The 18,473-nt window shown below is 48.6% G+C and overlaps 1 protein-coding gene across 3 annotated transcripts; it reads left to right on the top strand.

Annotated features, from left to right (window-relative positions):
- On the top strand, positions 1-15,040 carry kdm4ab (lysine (K)-specific demethylase 4A, genome duplicate b). Of its 3 annotated transcripts, none has more exons than XM_036553677.1 (22): positions 1-121; positions 1,474-1,631; positions 2,267-2,442; positions 3,171-3,285; positions 3,779-3,972; positions 4,461-4,510; positions 4,829-4,932; positions 5,436-5,573; positions 5,908-6,131; positions 6,619-6,779; positions 7,079-7,413; positions 7,563-7,671; positions 8,188-8,384; positions 9,863-10,055; positions 10,777-10,853; positions 11,186-11,241; positions 11,702-11,810; positions 12,189-12,377; positions 12,809-12,979; positions 13,150-13,269; positions 13,487-13,579; positions 13,957-15,040. In XM_036553677.1, exons 2-22 carry the CDS (start codon positions 1,491-1,493, stop codon positions 14,095-14,097), a joined length of 3,093 nt encoding a protein of 1,030 aa, XP_036409570.1. In that variant the 5' UTR covers positions 1-121; positions 1,474-1,490; the 3' UTR covers positions 14,098-15,040. The 3 variants fall into 3 exon arrangements, with proteins under 3 accessions (XP_036409570.1, XP_036409571.1, XP_036409569.1); XM_036553678.1 differs by having other exon boundaries at positions 1,471-1,631; positions 7,566-7,671; XM_036553676.1 differs by having other exon boundaries at positions 1,471-1,631.
- The last annotated feature ends 3,433 nt before the right edge of the window (positions 15,041-18,473 follow it).

The raw sequence follows: 18,473 nt of genomic DNA, 5'->3' as shown, positions 1-18,473 counted from the left end.
TGCGTACAGCGAGCAGCAATGGAGGATTCTGCTTCTTCGTCCGAGTAGAAACCCGAATTTATACCTGTAATAAAGCACTGAGCATTCGGAAAAGCAATCGGTGACTATTTCCTCAGCACACGTGAGTATAAATTTGTAATTCTGAGCCAGAAGCGGTTATAAATAAGACGAAATTTAATTAGTTTCTGTTTATTTTATGCTCTGCTGAAAATGGACAGCCTGTTAGCTCAGTAGCCAGCTTAACCACTGATCGCTCTGCCATTTTTTAAATGTTTTGTGAATGTTTTGCGGCGTTTGTACGTTTGAAAACAAAATGAAATTAATTGCGGGAATTGCCTGTTGTGTATTTTAGAAATGTTTGAATTATTACGAGTTTGTTACAGTCGGTAGCTGCCTTTTAATGTATTCCAGTGCAATAGGGCCCTCTGTGTTATATAGAAAGTGCGCTCAGCCAATCGTGAGCGCACGGTGCGGTCACGGGCGGAGGATGTGGCCGCTCTTACATGGACATGAACGTGAGCTTGAAGAACAATGATGCGATCAGGCGATGTTAGTGGCAGCTAGCGTTAGCAGCGGCTTTAGTAAAGCATCCTCCATGCAGAACATACTGCACAGACACCCAGAGCTGCCGCATGAAAGTAACATTTAGTTGTACTTTTTGTTTTGTATTATTTGCAAAGCCAGCACTATGCAAAAAAAAAAAACTTTGGTGGATAGCAGTAGTCGTGATGTTTCCCGTATAACTTAATCCGAGAGTAAATTGTTGTGCTGTGTCATTGCTGGTTAGGCAGCTAACTCTTCAAAAACTTCAGGACCATAAGAATACAATTAGTGTTAGTCAGATAGTGTAGGCTACTATCTGCGTATTTAGTTACCATGCGAGCCTCTGACTATGGATTGCCAAGCTTTGTTGATTGTAATGTGCATTCTGATTATAGCTTATTCCAGTCTGTTAGCCACAGTAAATGGGTGCCTAGTTAACTAACAGTCTAGACAATAAGTTGGCTATTTCATTTAAGTTGCACTGCATCCATGAGGTTCCGAATCTGATCATTTATTGCAGGACCGTCTGTTGTGGTTTCTAAGCAACGGGACGCAGAGTTCTATCGGTCCTGAGGCAGACAAGGGCTGTCGCAAGTCATTGTCTCATACTGTACCGAGATCTGATTTCTGCTCGGAAACGGGTACAGGGAAAGATGTACAGCATTTTTCCAACAGTAGGGGGCGACAGATTCATTGTGCTGATGATACATATTCGTTGTAGCCTGTTTTACGTGTCTTGCTTAACGAGCGTTTAATTTCGAGAACTCTACAGCGTCTTGAATAACAAAATGCATGTTTTTTCTTCAGGTAAGGTTCGTGATAGTTATTCATTAACTATGAGTAATAACTGCCTTGGACAAAGACTTTATCTTTGAAAATGAAAGCAATGTTTTTCCTAAAGACATGTTTTTCATTTTCTCTTTAAAGCAGTCTGAAATTCTGCCAAAATGGCTTTGGACTCAGGATCTCAGAATCCTGGCTCCAAAGGCATTATGACCTTCTACCCCACGAGGGAGGAGTTTAAGAACTTCAGCCGCTACATCGCCTACATGGAGTCACAAGGAGCACACAGAGCAGGCCTGGCAAAGGTAGGCAGCAGGGCAGCAGTGATGGGAGAGCCCAGCCTCACAGCCGGGGTGTCAGCTATTACTCCCAGTATCCTGCGTACCGAACCCCCTGAGTGTCCCGATCAGCCGTAGCTACAGGACAGAGAACAGTTTTATCTAAGTTCTATATACTTAAGGTTGCATTGATTTTTTTAAGCCAATACTTTCGTATTGTCGCATTGTACAGAAGGTTCAGATAGTCTGAAACATGCAGTGTTTCGGGCTGTAATAATTTTAATATCTGCAAGGCACTGGGCTTTAACCACATGGCTTAGGGTCCAGGTCCTGGAGCGGCCACTGCTGTTGTAGCCTTAAGTAGTGCATTCCTCCTGAACTGCACCTGTAGGGTAGAAATGGACTGTATGTGAAATGCAAACTCTGTAAAACACTGTGGATTAACAGCATCCATTAAGCACATAAATAATGTAGTAAGGCAAACAGAAAGTGATTAGCATTACTATACATTTTGAGATGGTTGAGAATGCAGCTCTTGTCTTCAGAACGTTGCGTATCCTTAGCCTGGTGAAATAGTCCGCTGTTGCTGATGGGAGTTGGAAGGTGTCGTTCCGAGGGCATGGACGGGACGTGGTCATGTTGCATGTCTGTGTTCGCCGCAGATCGTTCCCCCCAAGGACTGGAAGCCCAGGCGCTCGTACGACGACATCGACGACCTGGTGATCCCGGCCCCCATCCAGCAGGTGGTGACGGGACAGTCTGGCCTCTTCACCCAGTACAACATCCAGAAGAAGCCCATGACCGTGCGCGAGTTCCGCAAGACCGCCAACAGCGACAAGTGAGTCGGAGCGGTCAGGACCGGGTGTGGTCACGCGGGCGGACACCTGTCCAGAGAGGGGTGGCCGTGCTCCTTCGGTGCTGACGTGTACCAAAGTCTGTGTGCTTCTCCATTTGGTCTGTTACATTTATTTTGTGCAGCAGTGTAGCATAGCGGTAAGGAGCAGGGCTGGTAACCAAACGGTTGCTGGTTCGATTCCCTGCAGGGGCACTGCTGCTGTACCCTTGGGCAAAGTACTTAACCCAGAATTGCCTTAGTAATTATGCAGCTGTATAAGTAAATATCTTGTAAAACTGTAACCTATGCAAATCGCTCTGGATAAGAGCGTCGGCTAAATGACAATAAATGTAATGTATTTTTTTCAGTGAGGTACCATGAGGATGATCCAAAACGCCCTGTTCCATTTAAGACAGAATTATGCAGTGCTGTATTTTCACCACAGTGCAAGGTTCTGTAGATTTAAAAGGTCCATTCTTTGCCTTCATCCTGTGTTTGAGGTTTTGCCTTTCTAAAATATTTTAACATCACAGGGCCTTCTTTACACGGGACAAGGCAATGCAAACATAAGCTTACGCTTCACCGGTGCGCGGAGTTCACAGCGAGCTTCATCCATTCAGCTTCTCCCATTTAGCCTTGCAGCTTTAGCTTCAGCATTGAGCTTCAGTGTTATTTTGTGGAGCCCATCTGTCTGGCCGCACTCATGGGTTTTCTCGGTCCTCTCCCCCTAGGTTCTGTAGTCCCCGCTATGTGGATTTTGAGGAGCTGGAGAGAAAGTACTGGAAGAATCTGACATTTAACGCCCCTATTTACGGGGCAGATGTAAATGGGACTCTCTATGACCCTGTGAGTTATGCTGTCTTTAATGCTGTTCCGTTACTGCACTTCTCTTGGGATAAGGTGTTCCGTAGCGCATGTGTGCTGAAATTTCTTGTTAGGTCATATGATTTCTTAGTAGTAGTAAAGCGTAATAAACAGGAACAGGTGTGGCACATTTTAGAGTTGCTGTTCACCACCATGTGTTTTCTGTTACAATATTCTGCCCTTCTTCTAGTATTGGCAACAGTGTGATGTGTTGGTGGTGTAGTTGTCAAGGAGCAGGGCTTGTAACCCAGGAGGTTGCTGGTTCCAGTCCCAGGACAGGCACTGCTATAGTACCCTTGGGCAAAGTCCTTAACCTAAACCTACTTAAGTAAATACCCAGCTATATTAGCGTGCATCTGTAAAATTTAATCTATGCTTTCGATGAGAGCATGTGTTAAGGACACAGGGTAACGTAATGTTTGTTTTTCATAAGTAATGGTGCCCAAATTGAGGCAGACTTGCTTTGCTCGCTCAGGATGTGTCGGAGTGGAACATCGGCCACCTGCACACCATCCTGGACACCGTTGAGAGGGACAGCGGGATAACCATAGAGGGGGTGAACACGCCCTACCTGTATTTCGGCATGTGGAAGACCACCTTCGCTTGGCACACTGAGGACATGGACCTCTACAGCATCAACTACCTGCACTTCGGGGAGCCAAAGTCCTGGTAATGTTTTAGTGATATGCTGCTGCACAGGACATATAAAAACAGCACACAAGACACTTTCAACTGTCACTGGTAAAAGTCTTAAGCAGTGGCTTACTGCCTCATTTGTAAGTTACTTATGGTAAAAGCATCTGCCAAACGAATAAATGTAAATGGTGATCCTTCTGTTAGATGTTCTGGGTGGATTCTTGTAATCCATGTCAGTATGAAGAGAGATGTACGTAGCAGTGATGGACATACCAAAGCATCAGTGAGGTGGAGTTCACTGAGGCCTGATACTCAGAGCTGTACTTCCACTAACAGTCTTCTTAAAGGCCCTTGGGATATTGGCTTTTAAAACAAGGGCAGTTTCAGTCACAGCTCTTATGAAACGCCAGCTTGTTTCCTTTGACATACGTACCAGTCCTGTGTGGATCTACTCCTAATTCCTGCGGTGATGTAGATATTATTCCTGTGTCCCTGGGCGCTAACCTGTGAATCCTTCGCAGGTACTGTGTCCCACCTGAGCATGGGAAAAGGTTGGAACGTCTGGCCAAAGGTATGAGAGGAAGTGGTCCTTCTGAAGTGTGAACCAATCATGTGAACCCACCGCAAAGGCTAACTTTCAGCCTCTCTTAACATGAGTCACTACTTCAGGCCCGCGTATTTGTATGCTGTACATGCTGTTACATTGTGCTTCTATACTGCACACGGTGTTGCAGTGTGGTACTATAGGTGCTGCTACAGTATGGGTCCGTACTGTACATGATGTTACAGCGTATTTCTAAACTGTCTGCAGGTTTAGTTTGGTTCTTAACTGTACACAGCGTCCTCATCAAAGTACATAGAGTGACAAATACATTGTTTGTTTCCACAGGCTTTTTCCCTGGAAGTTCGCAAAACTGTGAAGCGTTTCTCAGACACAAGATGACCTTGATCTCTCCCTCCATCTTGAAGAAGTATGGCATTCCATTTGAAAAGGTAACATCTGTGTGTGGGGGAGAGCGTTTTTCATTGTGAAGATGTTATCGGGCTGTTTTTTATTGTAGACTTTTGAGGATGACCTCATTTTCCTCCTTCTCCTCAGCAGTTTGGCTGCACTGCACTGTTACTCATTTGAGATGCTTCATGTTCCTTTAAACTTTACTGTGTTTTACTTCACACAGCACAGTTCGTTTTCATATCCCAAAATGGATTCCAGTAGCTCCATAAATAAGATGCGACTTACAGCATCAAACGGCATAAGAAAACATGACATCCGTGTACATCAGGGACAAAGTTTAAATGAAAGCAAGTTTTAAACCGATGAAAGAAAGACTGGCTTTGAAAGCAAGGTGGAGTAATTTAAAATGGTAGCCAGATGGGATGGGAACCCCACAGAGGGATTTGAGAATCGGTGTGAAGCAATCGATGTCTCACTCTGAGACTGATTGGAATTCATATGATGCAGCAAGGTCTTGTAATGTGTCCGTTTCCTGTGCCAGATCACTCAGGAAGCAGGCCAGTTCATGGTGACGTTCCCCTACGGCTACCACGCTGGCTTTAACCACGGGTTCAACTGTGCCGAGTCCACTAACTTTGCCACTCAGCGCTGGATCGAATACGGCAAGCAGGCCATTCTGGTAAGGAGCGCAGCTGAACGCCACAGCCGTTGAGTTCACACATCACCGTACGGCTCAAAGCCTGGTGGTAGACTGCTTTGGGAGAGTCCCGTTGGTTGGACCGACCTGAATGGGGGTGGGGATGGAAACGCTGATCAGTGCTCTTCAGACTGATTCAGTGCATTCCTGTCAGTGATTGCCCTGTGCCATGTGAGAGCGTGCGTTAGAGTAGAAGAGGTATAGTTGAGCACATTGAAATGCGTTTGGGCTGGAGGGCTGGAGAGCTAGCTGTCACATGTAACTGCAGGCAGGAGGGTTGTGAACACGATCCTAAGTGGTGCTGGTCTGTGTGCAGTGCTCTTGCAGGAAGGACATGGTGAAGATCTCCATGGACGTGTTCGTGCGCAAGTATCAGCCTGACCGCTACAAACTGTGGAAGGCGGGGAAGGACAACCTGCCCATCGACCACTCCAAGCCCACGCCCGAGGCGGCCGAGTTCCTGGGGTACGAGGGCGGGGCGCTGGCCGCCTGCCAGGACTGCAGCGAAGACAGCCGCTGCTGCGAGGGCGAGAAGAAGAGGTGTGTCACCCGGGGCGAGGGCCGCCCGCTTTTCACCTGCTCATTCACCCTATCCATCCTCACTACAACTTATTACTTCAGAACCTGATTTTTACATTACCTGAATTCCTCCTCTCATGCTCTGTGCCAGCTTTTTAGTTGATCCTGATAGCATAAGGATAAGTGAATTGGTCTTCATTCTGTAATAGCTCTGTTATTATGTATCACTTTAAACGTGGGTCATAAATGGGTGCACCTCCCTAACAGAAACTGTCTGGGTTTTCTGACATGTTAGCGTAGTGGTTATATTCAGTGAACAAAACTGCATACCCAAAATGTGGGGATCGGGTATTGAGAATGCTGTTATCCTGTACATAGACACTCTATGTATGTCTGTATATATGTGTGTGTTCCCACGGGTCCTTGAAATTCAAATACACCGATTCAGGTACCTTCCATACGCTGCACTTTGATTCACATTATCCTCTCGGTTGTTGTTTCCCTCCAGCGTGTGCAAACAGAGGATAGGGACGAAGAGGCATCGAGTGTGTCTGGAGGTGCCCGCGGATGTGCTCTCAAAGGAAGAGGGTTCGGAGGAGGAGGAGGAGGAGGAGGGGGCGGGGAAAAGGGCCCGGCTGTCAGGAGCTGTGGAGGGCCGAGAAGATGCAGGTACCGCCACCCGCTCCCTTCAGCAAATAATGGCAGTCTGTGCCTGTCTTTGTTTCATCTTCTAGAGAACAGTGAACACACAGTAGTAGCTCTTGTGTTCTGGAGGAGCAGATCTACTTACCTACCAGAATGGGTGAATCACTGTTACCTGTCTTCCTTTGACCTGAGAGGGTCAGTAAGGACATGTGGTTTGGCCTCTGTTTCTCTGGCCTCTGATTGGTGGTGATAGGTGTAGGTTTGAGCAGCAGGTAAAGCCCCCCAGACCCCCCCTGACCCTCCTGCTCTGGCTGCTGTTCCAGACGTGTCCGTCCGTGCCGAGCTGAAGCTGGAGGATGCGGTGAAGGAGCTGTCCAGCATGGAGCTCTACACCGCAGGCGAGAAGCACACCCACAGCCCCAAGCGCAGGGACAACGGCGGCCCCTGCCCTCTGTCCCGGATCCCTCCCCAAAACGGCGGGGACTCCCTCCCTCCCCCCAAACCGGGCGTGGCCAGCCTGCTGTTCCACAGGACACTGAGCCCCACAGACGCCCTGCACGTCCACAGCTACGCCAAGGGGGACCGCTGCGGGGAGCATTCCCTCAGGAAGGAGGAGAGGACGCCGGAAACGGAGGCCACCAAACCGGCCAAAGCCAAGGTCGGTCCCACACCGTCTCCATGGATACCGCTGCTCTCCGCTGACCCTGATCAGCGGGTCAGCGGCCTGTGTGTCAGCACTCATGGCTATGGCTTTGAGTACAGTGTCAGTAGAAAGCGCTGAGGTGTGCTCTTTCCCTTTCTCTCCAGCAGGGGGCAGAGGTGGAGGCGGAATGCAAGAACATGAAGAGCAAACGGCTGCCGCTCAGCAAGCTGCCCCGCCTCCACCCGCTGATCCGGGACTGCGTCAGCGATGATGGTGAGCGTGAGCACCCGGCCGGGTCTCTGAAGGTGTCCCTGTCTGAGGGGGATGTCTGTGCCTATGCACTGGCCGTGGGGAAATGCTAGTTTTGACGTGCTTGCTAGCTAGAGAAGCACACAAGCACCAATTGTTATGTCGAAGTAACTAAATAGGTGGCTATTTATCTAGCTGCCTAGTGATGTAGTTATCTGAATAAAATGACTAGCTGGCAAGCTGTAATAACCAGATAGCTAACTTATTTTAAAGAGCTAGCTATGATTACCTGATTGATTGATTGCTTTGGTGAAATTTTTCAGTCATTTAAAATGCTGGTTAAAAGTGAGGCAATGAAGGGGAAAGGGGGTGTGCGGCTTGGGATGCATGGGAGAGGTACAGAGTTGTGCTGTATTCCCTTCAGCGGGTCAGGGTTGCAGGGTGTCGCAGTGAGCGAGGCTGTCTCTCCCCCAGAGCTGCGCAGATGTGCAGTCAGGGTCTCCCCCTGCCGAGGGTATCACCGGCTTCTCTCCCCCACAGAGCTGCAGGACCCGGCGGCCGATGATGATGCGGTCGAGGGGGAGGAGACGGAGGAGACGGATCCCTGGGCCAAACCCCTGTCCCAGCTGTGGCAGAATAAACCACACAACCTGAAGGCGGAGAAGGAGTACAACCACCGCATGGGCCTGCAGGCCCCCTACTGCGCCGTCTGCATGCTCTTTCAGACATACCAGCAGGTACGGAGGTCCCCTGCCCCGCCCTGTCACACTCTGCCACGCCTCACCCCTCCCCACCCTGCCCCGCCCTGTCTCACTCTGCCACGCCTCACCGCACCCAAGCCCCACCCTGCCCCGCCCTGTCACACTCTGCCACGCCTCACCGCACCCAAGCCCCACCCACCCTGCCCCGCCCTGTTTCACACTCTGCCACGCCTCACCCCTCCCCACCCTGCCCCGCCCTGTCTCACACTGCCACGCCTCACCGCACCCCAACCCCACCCTGCCCCGCCCTGTCACACTCTGCCACGCCTCACCCCTCCCCACCCTGCCCCGCCCTGTCACACTCTGCCACGCCTCACCCCTCCCCACCCTGCCCCGCCCTGTCACACTCTGCCACGCCTCACCGCACCCAAACCCCACCCACCCTGCCCCGCCCTGTTTCACACTCTGCCACGCCTCACCACACCCCAACCCTGCCCCGCCCTGTCACACTCTGCCACGCCTCACCGCACCCAAACCCCACCCACCCTGCCCCGCCCTGTTTCACACTCTGCCACGCCTCACCGCACCCAAACCCCACCCTGCCCCGCCCTGTCACACTCTGCCACGCCTCACCCCTCCCCACCCTGCCCCGCCCTGTTTCACACTCTGCCACGCCTCACCCCTCCCCACCCTGCCCCGCCCTGTCACACTCTGCCACGCCTCACCGCACCCTCTCATGCCCCTCCCCCCCACACGGCCACGCCCTGTCACACCCTCTCATGACCCTCCCCTCTGCACTGCCACGCCCTGTCACACCCTCTCATGCCCCTCCCCTCCACACGGCCATGCTCTGTCTGCACTGGCCTGGACACTAAGCACAGAGGGAGGCTTTTATGTGACCAGATACTGAGCAAAGCCATGAGAAACTGCATTCTCATCTCTAATGATTCCCACAAGGCCCTCTGAGGGGATCTGTAGCACAGGGCTTACTGGTGAAACAGCCACCGCTCAGGAAATCAATAACCAGAATAAGTAAATTTTTGTGCTGCATTGTTGAAAAGGTCAGCAGCGTGGCCCTGTCTCTGGTGGAGAGCCTTGTACTATATTAATGAAACACTCACAGAAAATGGAATGCAGTACAAAGTGACTGTGTTGTGTGCTAAAGGCCCTGTTGGCACTTGTGACACAAATATGTATTGCATTAATGTGTACACATTGATGCAGTCACAGCAGCAGGGATTTTATATGATCTTTCTATGTTCCCACTGTTGAGATAGTAGTAGTGATATCGCATTCACTGACTGTGTGCATGCGTGTCTCTTTTCTGTGTGTTTGTGTGTGTGCGTGTGTGTGTGCGCGCGCGTGCGCGTGTGTACGCGTCTGTGTGTGTGTGTGTGTGTACGTGCGTGCGTGCGTGCGTGTGTGTCTGGTTGCGTGTGCGTGTGCGTGCGCGTGTGTGCGTGTGTGTGTCTGGTTGCGTGCGTGCGTGTGTATTTCTCCTCCCCCCTCCGCAGTCAGAGTACAGCTCCAGCAGTCAGAGGTGTGTGGAGCCGCTGGGCGACCCGCCGAAGTCCACGCCCCTGATTCCGGAGATGTGCTTCACCACCACAAACAACTCGGAGGTGCACTTCTCCACCCCCTACCTGGAGGAGGACGGTACCAGCCTGCTGGTCAGCTGTTCCCAGTGCTGCGTGCGCGTGCACACGAGTGAGTGCTGTCCGTCAGTGCCGTCTCCCTGTCAGTAACACCCCTCTTACCTCATCACTGACGTCACTGAGAGCCACATCACTCTGATCTGCAGCCTTGGGTACCCAGACTGAACATCCACCCCTTCAGAATGCATCCTGGTTCCCCTTCAATACCCAAAGCCTAGCACCTGCTGCTAATAATACTTTTACTAGTACTACTTGCCACTGATTTACTTGCAGTATCGCTATGTGGATTTTGTGATTTAGTTACATTGAGATGTATGGTAGTGTATGTGCTTAACGACTTCCCATAGCTTTCAAGGCTCTCTAGTTTCAGCTCAGCACAAGTTAACTGGTGGTAATGCTTTAATGGTGTTGTGTATGCAGTCATTGGTCTGACCCTGGGTTCATTTTACTTGGATGGATACATATCTGTTCTCTAGTGCAGGCAGTCACTCTAGATAAGAGTATCTGCTAAATGAATGCAATATAAAGAGTGCAGCGTTCACAGTAGCCAGTACCCACTTTTTTTTAAACTTTTGAATATGGTACTACCTCGTTTGGATGGTCATGAACCACATTTCTCTCCCTGTGTAGATTGCTCCACAGCTTGGCATACTGTATGTGTTTACAGTGTCAGTGAATAACAGCATCTGTTTACTAGTTAACCAGGCCGAGGTCAACGACACAGGGCTCCATCCTGTTTTTGCTGCTGGGTGAGCATTTGGTTTCGTTCACAGGCTGCTATGGAGTTCCCCCCGAGAATGTAGTGGACGACTGGAAGTGTGCCCGCTGTGAAGCCAATGCCGTGACCGAGGTCAGTGCTGTCACCCCCCCCCCCCCCCCCCCCGTTGACCAGCGAGCCCCCGTCCCAACCCCCCGGCACCAAAACAACAAAATGCGCACAGCATGTAACCACCAGTCAACAGACTCTGACACTGTCTGCTGTCCCACTCACGGCCTTGAGATCCAGCTCCGTGTTAATGCACGAGCTGTCAGCCTGAATGACCCGACAGCCCCCCCCCCCTCGCATGCGCCCAGTCCCGCCACTAGGTGGAGACATAGCGCCAGCGTGGCACGTCGTTGGCGAAGCCGCCGGCCGCCTGCGGTTTGTGTCCTGGTGAGTAATGGGCTTCCTCCTCTTTACAGGACTGCTGTCTGTGTTCACTGAGGGGAGGAGCTCTCCACAGAGCAAACAATGACAAGTGAGTAACACTGGGGTCCTGTACAGAGCAGGCATGCCGCCAGCCGCCTGGCAGCGAATGTGGCGCTGAAAACAATATGTGCCCTGTCACTCAAGTGCGGATCTCTCTCACGCTGCGCTATAATGGGCCTTTTAAACTGACAGACAGGGTTGAGTGAACACACACTCTAGAGTCTCTTCACATCTTGGCCGGCCTCTCTGTAATTTTAGAACGTATCGCGGTATCAGTAAGCGTGTTTACTTTTCTGAGGCCTGTCGCAGTGGCTCCAGCACACTGACATTGACATTAACGTTGACGCTGACATTGCAGTGACTTCTGTGCCACATCTGATTATTGGAAACTGTTGCTGTCATCGTGCTGTTGGCTCTCGGGGTGGGTTGAACCCCTTGCACTTTCCTCAGGGGCGGGTATTAACTGTAAAACGCTGATCCGATTGCCCGTCCTCGCTGACCTTTTGCAGGTGGGTCCATGTCCTGTGCGCGGTGGCCGTGCTGGAGGCGCGATTCGTGAACCTGGCCGACCGCAGCCCTGTGGATCTCAGCGGGATTCCGCTGCAGAGGTTTAAGCTGGTGAGCCAGGCCTGCAGGCGGGACGGGGAGCGTGACCACATGCTCATTCCGAGATAATCCATCTGATACTGATGCACTGTGTGTGCTTTTAGACTGTCTTACTTTAAAACCCGTCGTTGCCTTATGTAGATACAGACAGCTGCTATTCCAGTATCATTCTGGATAATGATTTTATCACTTTTCTGTTTCCACACTGGTTCTTGACACATTTTTCTGTTTCACAAGAGCAGATGGCTTTACAAATAATAGACACTGACCTGAAGCACTTCCAGTGTGAATTAAACTGCTTCAGCCCTGTAGAACAGGATGGTATCAGGAGATCAGCAGCACGGACTTCCTGTTCCCGGCAGTCACAGCCTTATCTCATCTCTCTCCCAGAAGTGTCAGTACTGTAAGAAGCGCATGATGAAGGCGGCGGGGTGCTGTGTGCAGTGCTCTCACGGCCGCTGCCCCACATCCTTCCACGCCACCTGCGCCCAGGCGGCCGGTGTCCTCATGCAGCCGGACGACTGGCCCTTCGTCGTCTACGTCACCTGCTGGCGGCACAAAGGGTCCGTGCACGGAGCGGTATGTGCGCGCGCGTGTCCGTGTGGTCATGTTCGTGTGCGTGTCCGTGTTTCTTTGCATGTGCGTGCACGTGCGCGTATGCATGTGTGTGCGCGCGTGTGTGTATTTTCTTAGCAGACATCCGTGTGCAAAGCTGTATTACTCTGCATTGTTCTATGTTGTACAAATGTTTGCTGAAGCTATTCAGAATAAGCGTTGTCCTGGACAGCAGAGCCCCGCCTGAGAACTGAGTCTGCAGCCTTTTTGTTAGAAGCCCAGCTCCTCAGCCACTGCTTCACACTATGAGGTTTAAGGCTGTCTGTTGTCAGTGCGGGAATGTGTCCTCTTCACCGTCTGCAGCTGTTGTGAGACTTTGCAGAAACTGTGGGTGAGTCTGGCGCTGTCAGATAGCAGTGTGGTGACTTTGGCTCCCTCCCGTCGCTTCTCACTAGCGTAACAAGGCCGCAATGCGGGAACTGGAGGTGGGACAGAAGGTGATCTGCAAGCACAAAAACGGGCGCTACTACCAGTGCGAGGTGGTGCAGCTCACCAAGGCCACCTTCTACGAGGTCATCTTCGACGACGGCTCCTTCAGCGACAACCTCTTCCCCGAGGACATCGTGGTGAGTGTGCGGCGTGGCGCGGCCGCCACGTGGGGTGCGTCGTGGCTGAAATCGAAATTTCGCAGACTTCGGGTGCTTGCGCTGACATTGGTGGGCGGTGATTGTGATTGGGTAGTAGTGCTTTGACCCGGCGGCGCATAACTGGTGTGCCGGCTCCCCCCCCCCTCCAGAACCGGGACTGTGTGCAGCTGGGTCCGCCACCAGAGGGAGAGGTCGTACAGGTGCGCTGGACAGATGGCCTGCTCTACGGAGCCAAGTTTGTGGCAGCTCACATCATCCCAATGTACCAGGTAAGAGAGAGATATTCAAATGCAGTCTCAGCAGGGACATGGGGCAGTAGTTTCCTGATAAATGGAACTACTTGGATCACCGGTATTGTTCAAACAACAGATAAGTCAGTACAAGGAACAGGATTATTTTTTCTGGAAATGGCCCTTACATTGTGTGTTTTGTTTTTTTTTCGTATGCACAGTGATTTATTTGTGTACCAATGCTGTCTGGGCTTAGGTGGAGTTTGAGGATGCATCACAGCTAACAGCTAAGAGGGATGACGTCTACACGCTGGACGAGGAGCTGCCAAAGAGGGTCAAGAGCAGACTGGTGAGCAAAGCAGCTCCTCACAGAGGTGCAGTCAGTGTACAGACACACTGTTCACCATTTTGAGTGGTGTGAAACTTCATGTAATAATATTGTTTGGTTAAGAATAATGTATTTCCATATTAATTGAATGTATGTGGTAGTTTAATGCTTAATAGTGTATGTCATTTTAAGATTACTGACAGATTTTACTGTAGATTTAAAAACGGACCTGAATTTCCTCTCCTTTTCCCCCAAAAGCATAGGAAGGTGGTACATGCGTGTGTATCAGAATGGTTGAAATGAAAAATGAGTTACAGCGTGCACTTGAATTTGAGTGTGTAAGCGATGAAGGCAGTGTAATGTGTGCGGTCGTTGCTGACCCCGTGTTCTGTCTCCAGTCTGTGGCGTCGGACATGCGATTCGACGGCATCTTCGCCGAGAAGGAGGTCAAGCGGGACTCCAAAAGGCAGCGGGTGATCAACTCCCGCTACAGGGAGGACTACATCGAGCCTGTGATCTACAGGGCCATCATGGAGTGACCGCTCCCTGCCCAGGAACACACACACACACACCTGCTCCACCAGAGAGCCACCAGCACTGACGTTTGGGACAGTTACCCTGTAAACCTTAACTTATTGGCTGAGCCAAAGGCACCCTGGGAGGGGGGGGATTGTGGGGGGGTGGAAGCTGCCGTAGAAGTCCGGCGTCCTTGGTTTGCATTTAATGCACGCTGCATTAATGATGTGGCTTTTCCTTACCGATGTCAGGATCTGAGTTCACATTGAAATACATTTTTCCGTCTTTTTGTTTTTTCTTCTTCTTGTTTTTGCCTCTGTGGATACCGACACGCAATGGAAGGATGCACTGAAAAGTAAGCACTGTCACAAGGTCGGCCAGACCTTCGAGGGCAGGGCGGCGCACGGTGGACCTCTCTCCTGTTCGGACATTACAGCTCTGTTTCTGTCTTCTGTTTCATAGCGTAACGTCACCTGCTGTCGGCTGAATCATCTTATTTATTTTTCTCTTCAGGGTGCTACTTCTGCCATTGTACGGTACAACAAAAGTGCCATTTTTGTTAGCATTAAACTTGCTGATCTAAACTATTGACAGTTGATTGCATTCAGGAATGGTATCCTCACAGGACATTAGTCAGTAGCAAGGTTTTGTTGTTGAATTTTTTTTTTTTTTTACCTGGTGATGGTTACCTGCATTAAATCTTGCAATATTGAAATTAAGCATGGGGCAGATGAAGTCATGCTTTGTATTAGTGACTGTGTGACTGGCTGGGACTTCAGATCTGATAAGCTGTGTAGCGCTGCTTCCTTTTCTGAAGATCAGCTGTGAAAGTCTGGCCTTAGGCCCATCCGTCACCTTCTCTTGTATTGAGTTATGTTAATCAAAGCTTCTGTTTGAATTACCTGTTAATTTAAGTTTATTTGATGCAATGTTTTTACATTAGCCTGCTGCATTTACAGTGTCACTGAAAAAACCCAAGATGTATTTATATTTGTTAATTGAATGGGTTTTTTTGTTGATTGTGTGCTTGGGATGTGCTATTTTTGGCTTTTCAAAGCTCTCCCAGGTGAGACGGTGAGTACGTGTGATATCTGAGTATGTGACATCTCGTGATACAGAAGACAGCTGCCTCTCAGCTGGCTGGAACAGCCATCAGGCAGTGAACTCGGCATACGTTAGCATGGTCTATTGATAGCGCTGTTTGATGTCACAGCAAGTGTGTCGGCAGCCATATTGTATGTCAAGACCTACATAATCGTAACTCACGGTAACAAAACATATGGAAAACACTCTGATGGCTTCAAAATCATAAATTGGGTAATGTTTCCAAGAAGAGATTTAATGATAGATTAACTATTGTTTAGCATGGCATACGATATTAAGGTTAGTACAGAAATGAAATTTTCTGTCATTTATTTTTGCTCCGCTGCCTGGCTGTCTAGCCACAAACCGTTATGTACCATCATTAGCCACATTGAACTTGACATACAACATGGCAGGCATTATAACACGCAATATGATACAAATACTATCTGTAGCACACACAATGATGTCAAGGAGGCCATTTGATTTCCCACCAATGTGGAAGAACCTGGGAAAAACTCATATGGTTTGGATGTTATCAAAAACCTATTTAATAGGTGTTTTTTTTTTTTGTTTTTGCTTTTCCAAGTTCTGTGTTGTAGATGAACTGTGTGATGATTTAATTGTCTTCGGCTAGAATTGTGTGTAGATTATTTAAAGCTGTAAGCTGTGTATTTTTGGGGCCGTAGTCAGTGTCCCCCTCAGTCGTTTCCACTGAAAGCGATGTCGGTTGTTTTCCGAGGCCTGTGCTGAGCTGTCGGTCCACCTCACCCTTGGGCAGTGCTTTATTTCAGGTTGGCAGTCAGCACGTGTCTGTGTAACGACCGCAGTCCACTCGTCTCAGTAAAGGATTGGGGCTGAAGCACTCTGTGCAGGTGAAGTGTCATTTTTCACTCCTCAAGGAACGGTTTCTGGTCGTGATAATCATCCATTTGTTAAAGATGAGTAAATGAAGTTGTTGCACACATGAACACATACTTCTATTTTGTCAGATTATCAGCCAATCAGTGTATTACAGGTAAAAAATCTGATTCTCCTGCCTGATAATTACCTACAACTTGTGCATCCAGCATCTAACTGCTATCCCACTGTTGTGTCATATTTCATAATAGATTTTTTGTCATACCTTAATATTCATGTACTTTATTGCAGTAATGAGATGTACTTAAAATGCAGTGTACTTTAAAAAAAAATCTCAGAGGTACTCAACACTTATCGAGATTTACTTTCAACACTAAGCAAATAATATATGCTACTTATTACAGCTCTTTCCACTGTACTTAAGTTCTCTGATTTGAATTTATAGGATTATGAACAGTCTCCAGAACACCAGATTGGGCAGGCAATTGTGACTTTTCCTTTCTCTGACCAGACAGTCTTGCATTTTATCTCCTATGAAGATAAGAAGTATATTTTTGTTAACAAACACAGGTTATGTAAAACTCCCTGTCTGATGTGATAAACCTTAGAAACCTTTGTGTAAGTGAATTTGATCATACTTAAGATGTTACGGGTGAACTTTGATAGTGGAGTAGCAGTACAAGGGTTTGAAATGACAGTGCAAATGGCAAAGAAAGGGTTTATAAAGATAGCATAGTTTGGTGAAACAGATTGCTGGCTCCACCTCTTTGCAAATGGTAGGCATTCCCTGAGTGATTAATGCAATAGGGCCCCAAAATGTTAGTCCTCAGGGAGAATCATGTCATTGAAGTAGCATCATGTCACCAGGCCTTTGAATGTAGGTTATTATCTAAGAGAGGTTTTCATTCCATCGCTGCCCCAGATTAGAATGCCAGAAGGCCTCTTGTAGCTTCTACTAATACTGTATGTGGATGGAATAAAATCTACTAAATCTCTACCACTCATTCCTGTAGCTGTAAAAAAAAAAAAAAAAAACCAAATCCTTACGGCATTTTGAAATGACATGTTCAGTGATTAACGCACGTCTTCCTATATTGCTCTGTCATGTAACCAAAGATTTGTTCAGCTGGGCTTTGATTCATGCCATTTTTGAACCTTTGCTGTGCAAACTTGGTTGAAATATTGGCTCGTCAGCCCTGCAGTGCACTCTTAACAATTGAGAGTTGACAAATGGGGTCTTGCAAGAAAAAAATTGGACGGGGCGAACCTTCTCTCGGATCCTAAAGATAAATCAAAGGTGACCGCATTTGCACCCCCGGCTCTGCTTGTGTAATGATACAAGGGATGGGGTGCAAATGCGGGGGGGTGGGGAATAAAGGGTTAAGTTAAGTTACTTCGCTAGATACCACAGGCCCTGTTCAGACAGCAGAAACATCAACCAGCGCTGATCAAAAGAGGCACGTCTGAATCCACTCTGCTACTTTAGCAACACCAGCGCAAACGGCAGACAGGCTGGCAGTAGCTCTTCGATACATAGGAGATGTGATTGCACGCTGGCCAATCGGAATGCCTGCCTCATTACCTTTCAAATCAGCATTCTGCCACCACTGTCGTGCACTGTCGTTTACACCATAATGGGAGAGGGAGCAGAATTGCTCCAAAGCTCGGCCTTGGGGCATTCCATAGCCTTGGTGGCAGTTAGATTGTATAACGGTAACCCACAGTACTCATAGTGCTGGGAAGGCCATTCAGTTGTTCCATCCAGTATAGAATATATATTCGAGAATACATTTTTTAGCTCAATCAGTGTGTTGAAAATGTAAATTATTGGCGTTTTTGGTATATTGCAATATATTTCTGCTTTGCAGTAATGTATTTTCAATGTATTTGCAGTATGTCTTTTGGCTGGACAAGATATCTCTCGGTATATTATATTTTGTTTTTATATGGTGCAACTACGTGAGTGTCATTTTCACTGACATCAGAACAAGACAAGAATTGCTATTTGGAGGTAATTAAAATCCCCCAACAAAAATACAGGATGCTCTACAGATGTACAAAATGTTCTATTGTGACTCTTTCTGTAGGTGTTGTCAGTTGCCGTTAACGTATGCAAGGGTGACCTGTTTGTCTAAATTTGTTTGAGAAAATGTGTTCGGAGGGAAACTGTTAAAACTGCGTGGCTCTTTAAGAGAGCTGCACCTCATTCAGTGACGCTGGGCTGCTCATGTATTAACATGCTGAAAGCTCGGTAACTACTGTGGGGCATAGTGAAACAATGCGATCAAACCGCTTTTAAAATACCTTACTCATTAAAAGCGGTTGACAGTTACATAAGGCATTAAGCAGCTCCTTGCCATAATCATGTACTGTAGTATACACCCCAATATTTGTCAGAGGAGTCATTTGAAACACGGCAGATATAATACGTGTCTGCTGCCCTCATGGAAGAACT

Source organism: Megalops cyprinoides, chromosome 20, assembly GCF_013368585.1.
Source record: "Megalops cyprinoides isolate fMegCyp1 chromosome 20, fMegCyp1.pri, whole genome shotgun sequence".
Taxonomy (NCBI): domain Eukaryota; kingdom Metazoa; phylum Chordata; class Actinopteri; order Elopiformes; family Megalopidae; genus Megalops; species Megalops cyprinoides.
The sequence above is the reverse complement of the archived record's forward strand: the minus strand, read 5'-3'. Positions and strand labels throughout refer to the sequence as shown.

Excerpts from the sequence above, each read along its gene's own strand:
- kdm4ab (XM_036553677.1), top strand. The coding sequence starts at position 1,491 with ATGGCTTTGGACTCAGGATCTCAGAATCCTGGCTCCAAAGGCATTATG. Across the intron at positions 5,574-5,907 it reads ACGGCAAGCAGGCCATTCTG|TGCTCTTGCAGGAAGGACAT; the intron begins GTAAGGAGCGCA and ends GTCTGTGTGCAG. Across the intron at positions 10,056-10,776 it reads CTGCGTGCGCGTGCACACGA|GCTGCTATGGAGTTCCCCCC; the intron begins GTGAGTGCTGTC and ends TTTCGTTCACAG.